The sequence below is a fragment of the Canis lupus genome, chromosome 14, assembly GCF_048164855.1.
Source record: "Canis lupus baileyi chromosome 14, mCanLup2.hap1, whole genome shotgun sequence".
NCBI classification, from domain to species: domain Eukaryota; kingdom Metazoa; phylum Chordata; class Mammalia; order Carnivora; family Canidae; genus Canis; species Canis lupus.
In genome coordinates this window covers 14,318,467-14,334,353 of record NC_132851.1, presented here as the reverse complement: position 1 = coordinate 14,334,353, position 15,887 = coordinate 14,318,467, and the positions used below count along the sequence as shown (strand labels likewise).

The 15,887-nt window shown below is 33.4% G+C and overlaps 1 protein-coding gene across 1 annotated transcript in view; it reads left to right on the top strand.

The window, feature by feature from the left end:
- Nucleotides 1-15,887, top strand: part of CSMD3 (CUB and Sushi multiple domains 3) — a 1,168,727-nt gene that overhangs the window by 1,114,000 nt on the left and 38,840 nt on the right. Inside the window, exons 58-60 of the mRNA XM_072774281.1 lie at nucleotides 136-318; nucleotides 4,751-4,927; nucleotides 14,686-14,865. Of these exons, the coding sequence (XP_072630382.1) occupies nucleotides 136-318; nucleotides 4,751-4,927; nucleotides 14,686-14,865 (540 nt within the window). The remainder of the gene's footprint in view (nucleotides 1-135; nucleotides 319-4,750; nucleotides 4,928-14,685; nucleotides 14,866-15,887) is intronic.

The window sequence follows — 15,887 nt, the reverse complement described above, 5'->3', positions numbered from 1 at the left end:
TGATTTTACCCATTCAACCTGTCATATTAAAACACAGCATGCACGAAAACAAAAACCTACAAGAATGTTGGACTAAATCATGAACATAGGAAATGTTTAACGAAATAAATTAACTTGAACTGTACTGAATTTCAGGTGATGCTACTGGTACATGTGGGGATCCAGGTACTCCTGGGCATGGTTCTAGACAGGAAAGTGATTTCAGAACCAAAAGTTCTGTACGTTTTGCTTGTGATATTGGTTATATCCTTCATGGCTCAGAAGAACGAACATGTTTAGCCAACGGCAGTTGGACTGGAAGGCAACCAGAATGCAAAGGTAATCTAAGCAGAAAATAAATATATTAAAAGCATTGGAATTTAATGTGTATCCAAATTCAGTTGGTTACTACAGATGAAATTACTGCTACTCATGCGTCCTGTTTGCAACCACGGAAAAAAGGCAGTGGTATTCCAGTTTTACTGAAATCATCCTATAAGAGAACTATGATAGGTAATAATTATTTAAAAAATATTTCAAGGGCTATTTATACACAAGCATTGTTCACATCATAACAAATATCTCAATTAGAGAAGTTAAAAATATTTGTTAGAAGGGTTTATTTTTTTCCTTTTATCACAGTTCTTCACATTAGAGACACTATCAGGGAAAAGGAATAGATTGTTCTTAACATTACCTCAAGATCTGTTTCAGTTTTCAGGTTTGTAGAAATAGAAAAATATAGAAAATGCCTAAATATAAATGAGATTTTTATTTATTGAGTACAGTTGTTAGCAGCTAGAATCCTTAAAATTTTCAGTGTTTGAGTAAAATTGTTAATCATTCTGACTGGCTCAAAGGTAACATAATTAAATCTTTACCAATTGACTAGAAAATGAAATGTTGCTGAAAAACTATCCTTAAATTTAAATAGTTATTTTTGAGGTGATTTTAGTGCATCAACTAAACTTGCAAAGGTATTTATGAAATTTATTTGATGTTATACCAAATGTATTGGTTTTACAAATAGGAAATAATTCCAAATATAACTTTTTTGACAGTTTCTTGACTGATCATATTTCAGATACTTTTTATGATGTTTGAAATTAATGTCCATATTTTAGGAAAGATAGTTATCTTTTTTTTAACTTTGCCAAATTTAATCCTAATTAAAGGAAACTTGTAGCTTAGTTGCTATTATAGGGAAATGAGTTGAGAAACAATATTGCTAAGCAAAAAACAAGAAGAAGCATATTTCTCAAACTTACTTTCCAAAGGAAAAATCTGTATAATTATATTGTACATGACATGAGTCATACTAAGCCATTCCTTTGTTCAGCTGAGCTGCAAAAAATGTTTTAGATGAAATGTGTGATGCTGACCTTGTTTTGTTAGTATGCACATTATAGATAAAGAACCAGGAGTTATAGCAAATATAACAATTAACATTTTTCTAATTGATGGAACTCATACAAATCATTTAGAAAAACAGTTTCTAGTAGACGAATGGACAGAGGAAATGAACAGAAAATATAGAAGAGCCAAAAAAAATGCAATGCATAGAAAAAAATTCTACATAACTAGTAATCAGAAAATTATATTCAATGTCAAAGCATCTTTTTTCATGTGCTTTAAAATGAAATTCTGCTGTATGTGCAGCAAAACTAGAACTTTAAAACATTTCTAGAGGTTTTTTCATTGTTATAATATTTTAGGGTAATTTTTAATAATTTAGGTAATAAAAATACATATTTATTCATAATATATATAGCTTTGATTTAATTATTAACTTTTAAGGATTTTATCCCCTAAGGAAAATAAAAGTATTAAAGAAAATACATAATTGTAGATGATGCAATTTTATATTTTTAATTGATTATGACTAGCAACAACTGCAAAGATTTTGAAAATACAGGAAAAATATTACATAAGTAGCTGTATATTTACATTATATCAATAAAATATTGTCAATATAAAGTAATAGAATAAAGGCCATAAGAAAATGTAAATCATGCAAAACTTAGTTCAAAATTAGGATTCAAAATTATGCACTCTGGTAAAATCATGTAAAATTATATTTATTTGAGACAAAGTATAAAAGGTAGTACACAAAAGAAGAGAGTGGTGGAATTTGTAGTATTTTTATTCTCAATTCCAAAGTTTTTATAATATTATATTACTTTAGTAACAATAAAATGTAAAAGCTTTCATAGAATGTATGGGTGTGATGAATGAAACACATGTGAAAATAAAAATATCAAATAAATGTGTTAAAATAATTTAATATATAGAAAAATACAAATTTAAAGAATATAGCATTTTGGCAAACTGACAAGGATTTTTAAAATTATGGTGCATGATGTTGCAGAAGATGTGTGAAAACAAGCAAACTTTTTTACACTATAGATACAAGTGCATATTATACCTTGGGTAAGTCTATATATACTTCAAAAAATTAAAAATATTTTTCAAAAATAAAAATTATCCAAATATTCTACTTCCAGAAATTTATCTTAAAAATACCATTGATATCACTTATATTTGGAACTTAAGAAACAAAACAAATGATCATGGTGGGGGAAGGGAGAGGAAAACCAAGAAACAGACTTAACTCTAGAGCACAAACTGATGATTACCAGAGGGGAGGTTGGGAGGTGGGTTGGGTTGATGGGGATTAAGGACAGCACCTGTTTTGATGAGCACTGGGTGTTGAATGGAAGTGGTGATCACTAAATTGCACACCCAAAACTAATGTTATACTGCATGCTTATTGGATTTATATAAAAACTTTTTAAAAATTAGACCAATGTACACACTTGTCTATATAAGCTATATTAACTATAACTATATATATATATAACTATAACTATAATAACTATATTATTAATGCTTTTCAAACCATTCTTGTGTTGTGTCAAGGGTCATGATACATAATAAATATGACCAGATTGTTATCTTAGGCAGGTACTAATAAATATAGAAGAGAGTAATTACTCTTGACAACAGACAAAAATGTTTATTATATCATATGGTTTCCTGAAAATATTACCTGGAGTTTGACTTTGCTGTATATGTATGAAATGTGTAAGCTTCCTACATGCACATACACACAAATATACAAAAGAATGACAAAGTATCAATGGGAAAATTGAATAAGATGCAGAAAGTGATATAGAGGGATCCCTGAGTGGCACAGCGGTTTGGTGCCTGCCTTTGGCCCAGGGTGCGATCCTGGAGACCCGGGATCGAGTCCCATGTCGGGCTCCCAGTGCATGGAGCCTGCTTCTCCCTCTGCCTTTGTCTCTGCCTCTCTCTCTCTCTCTCTCTCTGTGACTATCATAAATAAATAAAAGATTAAAGAAAAAAAGAAAGTGATATAGATAATACTTTTGAAATTGTAAGTACATTACATGTTCATAAAGATAACCTTAAATTCTATAAAATACTAAAATACCTTCTTATATTATACCAAATTTAGTGTTACATTTGATACAGACTTGCTCTTAAGTATCTTAAAAATTCACTTACAGAATTAATGGCAAATAGTTAAACATAATACAGGATAATTAATCATATAAGGCATTTGTGTTTGTGACTCATGTTTAGACTGTGTTGCAAACTTAGTGCAAAACATTCATAGAATTTGATTACTTTATTTTTATTCAGTTTATTTTTTGGACATCTTGGCCCAGAAATAGAGATAATAAAGTTTCAGTGCAAATCAGTTATATGCTTATGTAAATAAAAATATACATGGAATGTTTATAATACTTAAATTGCTTATTTTATATCTATCCTCTTAGAAGAATCTCTGTTGCATCTTGTTGTTACATCTGCTACAGTTTTGCATGAGTTGCTTTTTAGGCAGACCTTCTTAAGATCCTTCTTTGGAAGATTTCATAGTACCCAAAGACAATACTCAAGTAATGGCTTTGTGAAGTTTTGACTGTGGGACCCAGGAAATTTAACAAAAATCCCCTGCCCCTGGACAAGCAGAGCAGGACTAACTACATTTTGTGCTGCACCCACCACCTCCTGTAAGACCCCCACATGACCTGCTTATTGCTTAAGGCGCTGCCCCACCCTAGTCAAGCCGCTGGGCACACCCTTACCAGAAATCGGCTCATAACAATGTAACCCCGCCTTGTGCCTGCCAAAACTGAGCGCCAATTCTGACCAAAGTAATAGGCCAGCCCAAATGGATACTATAGGGAAAAATGTAATTCAATTGGCCACCTGCGTGTGGATGTGTGGACCGACATGACTGTGCAACTTTCTGCATATGTTATAATCCCATTGGCCACTGGCCCCTATAAAGCTGCTACGCCTCTTAGCCTCGGGGTCCAAGTCCCTGCTCCATTGTGTGGGGTATACTTGGACCCAAGCTCCAGCTTGCAAATAAACCCTCATGCGTTTGCATCAGTGTCAGCTCCTTGGTGGTTTCTCGGATTTGCAATCTTGGGCACAACATGACCAAAGTTACTACTAACAAAAGTCTTAAAAGAATAGCTGTTGGATGATTTGCATCCCACTAATTAATCTAATAGAATTAACACAAATTCATCTTGAATTTCAGCTACTTATAAAAGATAATCCAATGCTTATTTTAGATTTTATAGCTCCTTTGGATAATTTGAAGCCACCCTTTAGTCATTTGTTTTTGTGAAAGGAACTTTAATATATATATATATTTTATATACTTAAGAAACACTCTTATATATACACTCTTATACATATATATACACTCTTACCCATCTTGTTTTATTTATAGCTGTACAGTGTGGAAACCCAGGAACGACAGCCAATGGAAAAGTCTTTCGGATTGATGGCACAACGTTTTCCAGTTCAGTTATTTATTCCTGTATGGAAGGATATATCCTTTCTGGACCTTCAGTTAGACAGTGCACAGCCAATGGAACATGGTCTGGAACTTTGCCTAACTGTACAAGTAAGTTTCTTCTCATTGTTTTAAACTATCACCAGTTATGTGAGAAAATATTTGAATATATAAATTTGTATGTATGTTTTGCAAACTTAATCAAATCATGTGAGATTGTGAAGATTGATATCGTCTTTCAAATTAAAAGGTGGTAGTTGTATTATAGTTAGAAGGCACATGAGTGACTTTAAGAATCAGTTGACTTACCAAGGTACTCCATTGGCAGAGGAAAGAGGAGCCACAGAAAGTCAGTGCTGTTAAATGTAATTTAACAGTTTTTTTAAAGAATGGAGATGAATTATCAGCTGTAATCAAGATCAAATATCCAAGAAAACAATTTTATTTTGTCAATCTAACACATATCAATAACTGACTTGGTTTTTAAAATTTGTAAATGAGGAACACATTGCTCCAGGACTCAAAAAGGTATTGGCTTTTGTCGGGGTTTTTTTGTTTTTGTTTTTCTTTTAACATTATGAAGTTGCAAAGGTCAATAGTTGTTCTTCAGTGTCAGTGGTGGAGCAGCCCTTGGCTGATGTGATGTTGACCAGAAACCAACTGAAAAGACAATCCTTACGCTGTGTGTGGGCCAGTGACCCATTTCCCTACTTTTAATCATTTAACTCTTTTGTGAGTACTTGTATCTGAATGACTGGCTAAATGAATCACCCCAGAGGAGGATGCCATCAAAGTCATGTCACATCATATCTGCGTAGCTGGAGAAAGTCACTCGTAGTTACTATCTGGCCTGCAAAGATTGTGTGCAATGACCAGGCTATTGAGGTGCCTCATGTGTATTGTGTCTTTTAAAAGGTGAAGGCTGTAACTAGGAGACTATTGAAATAAGCACTGAATAGAACATATTAGGCACATCTATAATAGCAGAACACTTGCCAGTTGTTGATTGGAGTCGGTAAAAATATTCCTGGCCCTATGTCAGCCCCAGATATTGTTACATCAATCTTTTGGTAATTCTTTACCTGACTTTGGGCAGGTCCTCACAAACTGATCAGTATTTTGATGAATACTCAAGGACCTCTCTCTAGATCTCTCTCTCTCTCTTTTTTTTTTCTGTACATGTTCTCTCTGGTACTCTGTCTCAAACTCTATCCATTTTGTTGTCTTCTGACTTGTAGATCCATCTCTTCAACTCAGGGAGTCAGCCAGGCTCCACATGGGATTCTCCTCCCATGCCAAAGCCTGGAAATTCTCTTACCACAGTAAGATGGGGCAATTGTAGGACTCACCTCATTTGTTTTGTCTCTCAAGGATCACTGTGCTTCTGTGCTTTAATGCCCGATGGAACCTGGTCTTTCTTTCTTTCTCTCTTGCTTGCTTGCTTGCTTGCTTTTTTCTGGTTGTTTCAAATGGAGAATAAATTCTCCTTGATTTCTCCATGTTGAAGGAAAGAAATTCTTTTGCTTACTTTGAAAATGTGCCAATTTTTTGTGATAGTGAAAAATCTAACAATTAACAAATATGCTTTACTGTTTCCATAAAACACTACTTCATTTGAGCCTTTATAACTGTATTCCAGGATCTTTTAATCATCAGTTCAAATGACACATTTGGTTAAGCCTTCCCAAGACATTTCTTCTTCATATCCCTTTTAACTGAAAGGGATATCTCCATTATGTTTAACTTTTTTTTTCCCCCAATGGCAATGACTTACACTGCTAAACAGTAAACTTCATAGGACAGTAGTAACCAGGTCTATTTATTTCTCTAACTTTGTAGAGTGGAACATAGAACCACAGAACCGAATATATGAGTGGCTAAGTAATTGCTTGTTGACTGATGAAATGTCTCATTTACATTTTAACTATTAGTATACATAACTTATAATTTCCCTACATCTTAAAATGTTTGCAGAGAGGGCTTATAATTTTGTAGATAACATGGCACAAGTTTCTGGAATATAGTATGCATTTAACATACAATTATCAAAAAGACTGAAATAATGAGTAACTCAGAGTAAAGAAAATCTGCTAAATAACATATTTTTTCACAAAATAACAATTTAATTTAGTCATGGATAAATACCTAAGTCTTTTATTTAAGATGTTTTCCAATTTTGCTAAAGATAAATAAACATATTTCAGTTTTTGAGACTGAAAATTGCATTTAATTGGATTGTCTTCATTTTTCCTTAGAAATTCTAAATCAAGTTAAATATCACCTAATTCAAGACAGATTGGTTGCAAATAACATATCAAAAATATAAAGAAAGTTTCTTTCCTTATGTCAGCTCTCCAAGGGGAAATATTGTGTTAAATAAGGTATTTTGAGCATTAGCTTTTATTTTTTATTTATTTATTTTTTAATTTTTATTTATTTATGATAGGCACACAGTGAGAGAGAGAGAGGCAGAGACACAAGCAGAGGGAGAAGCAGGCTCCATGCACCGGGAGCCCGACATGGGATTCAATCCCGGGTCTCCAGGATCGCGCCCTGGGCCAAAGGCAGGCGCCAAACCACTGCGCCACCCAGGGATCCCCGAGCATTAGCTTTTAAATGATGAATCACTATTAAATTAAAAGCTGAGAATTGGTAATAGTTGATTCACTTGATAGGCAAAAAGTGCCAACAGCCCAGTAGCAATCCGAACCAAAAACAAAGCCAAAAATATCCCTGAAAGAGGAGCACAGAGAGAGGTTTCAATGGAAATCAAAATAGGCTAAACTTCTACAATTAAAGACTCTAACATATTGATAATGCTTATATGTGGTGGTCAAACTGAATTACAACCACTGACTCAGATTTCTTCTCGTTAATTTGCAGTGGAAGTCAATTCAAACACATTATTGAAAGAACCATATAATTTTCGATCTGGAAGAGATTGTATTATATAGACTTGAACCTGTAGATCAGGAAACTGAGGCATCAAAGTATTTAATTGACTTACTGACTACTAGCAGACCTCACTGCTGAACAGTTATTTCTACCACATATAGATGGAATTTTCCATTCAATTTAATAATTTCCTATATGTACCAGAGAAGTTAAATTCAAATAATAAATATTTTAAATATATTTAATAAATTTTGATTTAATTGATTGCCATTTGAAGACACTATTTTTTAGCATCTCTGTACAAGGACCTAAATAAGAATGTGAAATGAATTAAATTACATATGAAGAAAATGTAAAGTGCCTGAACTGAATTTCCAAACCAAAGCCTTAGCAACAGTTTTTGGCAAGCCCACCTAAACCAAACAAAACTTTCCATTCTTTTTCTTTCCAATCAAATTGTTATTATTTTTACTCATAAAGAATAATATCTATCATTGAGTATTTACCAGTCATTAGGATTTGTACTAAGTACTTTACACAAATTCTCTCACTTAAATACTGTTAGCCTTTCTGTATCATATTTGTTTGTTTGTTTGTTTGTTTGTTTTTTCTGTATCATATTTGAAGAAATGGTATCTTACAGAGGAAATACAACTGTCTTCCTCATGGTAACACAGCTAGTATATGTAGGATCTAAGATTTAAACACAAGTCTCTTTGACTCAAGGGACAATTTTATCAAGTTCACCTCATTCCCTCCTTTTGTATTTTTCCTTCTCTTTGTTTTCTTGCTTTATTTTCGATCTTCACACATTTAACATAATGTGTTATGTTAAATATAACACATTACGTATAATGCATATGGAATTGTTTCGTTAACTTATAGCCTGTTCTTCTAGTTTTTACAATTTCTCTGCATTTACCATTCTGAGTTCTACAGAGTTATATCATTTCTTAATGAATTGACCACTTAAAAGATTTGTTTTTGTTCACCAGTTCTTTCTGCTTAAAATTACAATTTCTTCTATATTTCTTGTCAATAATTTTGTTGTTTGTCTCAAGAGGAATATCCAAACATACAGTGTAAATATATGTTAATAATAAATCTGCAAATCTTGCAAGAGATGAAATATTTTGATGTGATGAGTCAAAGGAAATGAATCGAGCTACTGTTGAATCATTGACATAATCAATGACAAAGTAGATCTGCTAGAATTGGAATAATACCAGCTGAAAGAGATAAAATCACCAAGACAGATGATATGATAAATGATTCAATATAAGATGATTTGAATATGAATTAACAGAGACCCTTGAGGAAATTAATAAAGCCCTTAAAATATAGGTGAATGAATTATCTCTTTACAATGTTGTGGTGAAAGTAAAGTAAAAAGAATTAAATTCTATTTGGATTTTTTCTACTTTTTTTAAAATAAAATTTTAGTTACTCTATGTGGTTGTTGTCCCCCCCGCCCCCCCCCCCACAGGCTTGTTATCTTTAGGAAACTAGTTCTTCCTGCATAGTGAAAATCGGAGTAGTGATCTAATTTTTAGAATATAATTTTATTTTTTAGCCTATAGCAGTATATTTTTTTATCTAAAAATACAGAACTGTGGCTATATAAGGTAATCGGACTACTTATGGATTTAGTTAATAAAAAATCATTTACATAAAATCTACTATCTTTGGGTACTTTCCTAGGAACTGAGAACAGAGTCCAGTCAGTAACATCTCTGGTCTCTAATTCATAGGCCAGTGAAATATCATCAATATTCCAAGCAGTTTTGCCTTTTGAGAATTTTCCACCAGGGTGATTTAGCAAATGTACCTTCATTTGCTTGATTGGCTACTAGACACACACACACACACACACACACACACACACTCCTTTTCTGTTCTTAAAAAAAAAAAAGAACATAGTCCAATCACATGGGTGAATTTGCCTTGTTCATTTTACTGATTTTTGGAAACACTTTTGGAATAAACATAATTTAATAATAATGGTAATGCCCCCACCCTCCCCTTTTCACATCTAGCCAGAGTAGAGATATTGGTAAAAAGGTATAATTTCTCTCACATAAATTCTACCTGCAAATATTCAGCCAGTTTAAGATTATAAATGAATTGAGAAATTGCATATTTAATTAATCATTCTCTAAAAGATGCCTCACATAACTAGAACTCTTCTATCTGTTCCAGACAGGACCTCATCGAACCCACTGTCACTTCTGGAGTGAGAAGCTTCCCCCAAATAACTAGTTTTGTCTTGGGTAGCTAAAAGAGTATATCATGAGATCAAGGTCATGCATCCAAACATCATGCACACTTTGGCAGAGGAATTATGTTAAGAAACATCCATGGAACTAAACCAAGCTGGAAGGAAAAAAAAAATATTTGTCATAATACCAAGAAGCCCATAAAAGTACTCTGATTACAAAATTTGGTGAAATTCTTTTCTGTGATGTTCAGAATGAGAGAAAATATCTAGAAACTAAGTACAAGCAAATACTTAAAAATACAGTATAAGACCCTTACCTTTTGATGTCTTATCAAGCAGAGCCATCTCTGTTACCTAAAGCATATGGTGCATATAGTATTTTGGGAAGAAGATACATCTGCACTAGAACAGGGCTTGTCAAGTGGAGTAAGGATTGGCTTTCGGTGCTAAAAAGAAATACATTCATTTGTTTCTTGGAATTTTTTTTTTTTTTTTTTTTTTAACCCACTAGGACTCCTTCCAAAATGATTAATGCCTGGTATCTGGCAGGTCTTGTTGCTTGGGCCAAGGACAGCATACTCAATCAGATCCAGCGATAAATGAATCTGAGGCTTTTGTTCCAAATAACCAGGACTGAAATGGTCCTTACTGGATCTTTGTTACCAAACTAAGAATTCTCAGATTTTTCCTTCTTCTTCTTTTTTTCTTCTTCTTTTCTTCTTCTTCTTTTGATAGAAAATGGTTCAGGAAGATGAAGCTACTCTCACACAGGAGAAAGCTAGAGAAGATATCCCAGCATGAAACTGGGTAAAGTGAAGCTTTAAAAAGGCATCTAAATCTCCTCATGGAGAGAGAGCTATCTCTCAGTGCAGTGGGTCTCAGACAGGGGTGATTTGGCTTCCTGGGGGATATTTGGCAGTGTCTGGAGATATTTTTGGCTGTCACAGTGTGGGTGAATGAAGTGTGCTATCAGTATCTAGCAGATAGAGGTCAATCAATGCTAAACATTCTCAATGCATAAAGCACCCCCCCATCAAAAGTTAGTCAGTACCAAAAGTCAAAATAGTGTCAAGGTTGAGAGAATCTATCTCTGAGATCTAAAAAGGAAATCAAGGTTTGAATTGGAAGATTATATAAAACCAGAAGCACCATCAGAGAAATGACCACCTTTCAGGAATTTTGTTCTGCTACAGTAGAATTTTTTATGAGCCTGAAATCTACAAAAATACATGTATAATTATGCCTGAGTGAGAAGGTCCATTACTGCATTTTCTCTAATAAAAAACAAAACAATGAGATAACTCAAACCTCCAGGACTTGGTTACATAAACTATATTGCATGTATATCTATATAAGGGAATAAAAGTGTGAGCAATATGATCCTATTTTATTTACAAATGCATACTTATAATTCTCATTTAAGTTAAAAGAGAAAGTAGTTTTGAAGTGGCAGAGACTAGAATTACCACAATTATGTTTTATTTTTAGCATAGAGATTATCTATTTAGATGTATCATAAATGATGCCACATGGGCATAAATTACATGATAGATGCTAATGAGAAAAGACCTCCCACCAAAATAAATTCAAACTTTTAAAACAATGCTTTTTTTTTTTTTAAAAAAAAAATTGAGTTAATCATCCCTTCATATCATTCACATATTTATTCTTTAAACGTTTACTTAATCTTTTATAATGAGTGATGCACTAGACTAGGCCCTGAAAATACACCAGTGCAGAAAAGAGACAAAATAGTCATCTTCGTGGAGTTTATTGGTGTGTGTGTGTGTGTGCGCACATGAGTGTATGTGCTTAGGGGTTTGGGTGACCTTTGAAAATATTTTTCTTGCAATAAAGCATAGCACTCTGTTGTCATGTACTGATGTCTCTGAATTTAGGGTAAAACCCTAAAGAGCCACTATTCTAAAGGGTTTGTCTGAATAGACTAACAGCCTCCTTTTTGTTGCTAAAAACAAACTGGTGGTAAATGAATTGACTTGGGGAGCAGGTGCTGTCTACAAAGACCGTTGCTATTGGAAACTGCTTCTTGGGCCTTTGCTTCACTAGGAAGCCACCAAAGAAATCCTTGTGAAGCTGTTGTTGTTGTCAGGCATTTCATTCATGAAGCTCCACAATATGCAAACTCTTTCTCGGTGCCTCTTTGTAAGATAACCTCTCTGTCTTCTCTCTCAGTGGCTGCCTCTCAGCTCATTGTACCTTAGGATCAGGTTAACTGTTCTTTCTTACCAGGGTTCTATTTCAATCTGCAAATTGTTACCTAGAAAACAACAACAATTTGTAGGTGTGCTCTTTAATTTCCCTCATCTTAATTGGATTGTAGGTTAAAAATATAAAAGGACAGAAGGTAAAATGAAAAAAAATAAATAAATTGAAGGCTTAATACTTGTATATAATTGTAAATTTTGAAACAAAATTTCAAAACTGCAATTTTGAAGTGACATTCCTGGTAAATAAGCAGAATTTGATTTCCTATTTAACTCAGTTGTATAATTAAAAAAAAAATGTTTCCTCTGCAATAATTAAAAGAATAAAAATTGTCCTATATGCAAAACTCTTATTAAGAGCCAGAAACAGTCAATGGTGATTTCAGCAAACTGTCTCCAGGGCTCTGAGGATTATCAGGTGAAGTGCTGTGAATATTGTTCTTTAATTTAAATGCCATTATTCATGGTCTTAAAACTTCTTAGGCTTAGTGGATTAGAATAATATGAAAGAAATCTTGACACTCATAATTTTTAATGGTAAATTAATAAATACAATGTAACCTAAGTGCTATTAAGGTCTTCCATGCCTTAATCTAGTTTTAGTCTTTGGCCCTAGATCTCCAAAATACTTCTCTAATCTGATCCCTCACTCTGGTGGCACCCATGAGATGATCTTTGCTGAAGAATTAATTAAAAGTAAAAATGTGAGAATATAGCCTAGATTTACTTGATGAAGTTATTTACCCTTTTATGAACAAAACGATTTAAAAGCCCCAAAAAAAAAAAAAAAAAAAAGATACTGAAAGGTAAATAACCCATTTATTTTTAAATCTCCAGAAAAGAAATAGTGTAACCTTGTGTATTTTCCTTTCTCTCTTAGCTGCTGAAAAGCTTTTAGATAATTCCCTGTCCTTATCAGTCTTAAATCATGTCCCTTAAAACAGCAAATGCTTTTGTGGCTTTTATATAATCTTTGCTATATTATAAAATTTAAAATTTTTTTTTTTTTCTCTACTATCTCAAGTCTGTCTGAAACATTTGGTGTGGCATGATAAATGATAATGTTGTATATGTAACCAGAGCTAGCTTTGTGGGCCAATAAAATTGATAGAACCTCATGCTCAAAAGGGTCCTGTGCTGAGGTTTAATGCTCTGTGATTGCAGTCTTAAATGTCTTCATTTCAACTTTAAATTTGTATTTTGTAAGTAAAGTCTACTGGGACAATGGAGTATGTGCTGAGGGATCTGCCCATACATAGTCAGCCTCTCTGCTTCTCTGTCTTCCTAGAAAGGGTTAAGAGGCCATTTACTCCCTACCCTGTGGTACTCCTGGCCTTGCCTAATCTACCCATTCCCACCCCTAGTCTGGAACCACAGATACTCTCTGCCCAGCCAGTCCATAGTGTCATCAGCAGAGAGAGTCTCACATTGCAATTATCTTCCACCCCTTTGTGGGGGCCTGGGTGCAAGCATGAAACAGGTAGGAGTTAAGTATATTTATAGAGTCTTAGAGGAGAACAGGGCAGCAGCTCTCCCTGTCCTGGGATGTCAACAAGGCATATTTAGTAAGATTGATGTAGGCCTCTCACTTACCCCCAATATAGAAAGCAAATGCATCCCAGAGTGAAGACTGCAATTTCTTAGAGATCATTCTTTCACTTGAGTTGGCAATGAGTTGGTAAAAACGGTCAATTTATTTTTCTGTCCCTATCTATGGCATTTTCATTGCCTAAAATCATGTATCCTGTCCTACATGTATAGATTCACATTTTATAGCTTATTCTTTCATTTATTCAATAGAAAGCATTCTTTTTGCACGTAGCATTGTTTTAATTAAAACTATCATGGAGCTCCAGGGTAGCTCATTTGGTTACGTGTCTCACTTTTGATTTTGGCCCAGGGCATGATCTCACAGTCATGAGATCCAGCCCTGAGTCAGGCTCTGCACTGGGTATAGAGACTGCTTGAGACTCTCTTTCTCCCTCTCTCTCCCTTTGCACCCCTCTCCTCCCTCTCCACTCCCAACTTGTACTTAGTTCCACATACTTCCTCTCTCTCAAAAACAAAAAAAAGTTATAATATTCAGCTGAGTGACACTATGCAGAAAATATGCTGTCAGTCCAGCAAGCCTGAAAAATTAGATATTTCAGTTGCCATATACAGGAATACATGGATTTCGAATTATATTAGAAATCTTGATTCTATAGGATGACTTCTCCATGATCACCTAATGCAGATCAAAAGAGGCTACTGCATCAGAGTTCCTTACAGTGTAATAGTTTATTAAACTAGCTTCTTCAGAGTCTAAATGACAGTTTCTAAACATGTGCATAGAATCTGTAATAAGCATACCTGATCATAATCAGGAATTGCCAGTGTGTGGTTTAAATATGCTTATGTTTTATGATTAAAAAATGAACATGATAACTAATTTCCCCTACTTATATATTAAGTATGCCATATGCTTACTACTTCTCTCCATTAAATGCATGGCACATTAACCATCTGCTCTTCTAATCCAATCCTGATAGTAATCAGTTGTGGAGACCCGGGCATACCAGCAAATGGACTGAGATATGGAGATGATTATGTCGTTGGACAAAATGTCTCTTACATGTGCCAGCCAGGTTATACAATGGAAGTGAATGGCTCCAGAATTAGGACTTGTACAACTAATGGCACATGGAGTGGAATAATACCAACTTGTAGAGGTACGATAATTTCTTCAATATTTATAAGTGATAAACTGCCATATACTTACTTTTTAATATGAAAATTTAAAGTAAGTTTAAATCATGTTCTTCTATTATTTCATTTTTTCTGATACTGAAAATTGCTGCAGTTTTTATTTTAAAACCATATAGATAATAACATATGGAATTTTAAAAATGATATTTCAAGAATAATCATTATATCTTTTTGTGAGCCATGACAATGATTTTTAGTGCAATCAAAACAACAGAAATATCATGTGCTCTGATATGTACTCACTATCATCATTTATATTGATTAGTGAATATTTTGAAGGGAGTATCATCTTGATGAATTTGCATTTAATATGATGATCCACTTGGGTCAAACAATTCAAAGATGGGGAAAAAACTTTCTATAACTTGAGAACAATCATATTGAATTATAAAATTTACTCTTCATAAAGAAAAGAACATGTTTCTTAATGCAATCTAGCATTGACCTTTTAGTCTACATAGGCATAAATTTGCATAAATATAGGCATTATTTTTGCACTAGAGATACGTTTATAGTTTTTTGCCAATCTTTCTGATTATGGAATGTTATGGATGCAACATCAGGCTATTTATATTCTATAATAATACTGAGATTCTCATTCAGGTGTTTTTTTAAACATCTGTGAATTGATAGTTTAATCTAACAGAAAGTATAATTTCAATGTCTATGTTTTTCTTCTTGATTACACTGTTTCTGAATCAGGTCACTGTATATATACAGTTAGTATATGAAAATAAATGAACAGACATTTTGCATTTAGAAGTTATTTCATACATCATTAATTGATTCTGATAATGGTAATGTAACTCCAAAAATTATTCATATACATTGCTAGTCATAAAAATACAGTAATTCCTTTTTAGATTTTGCAGTGTGTACCCCTCCTTTTCCCTTCATCTCTGTCACTTTATCCTACCCATCTCTGTTTGAAGCCAACTTAAAACAAATATTAAAATAAATGTTTAAACATTTAATAATTTATTTA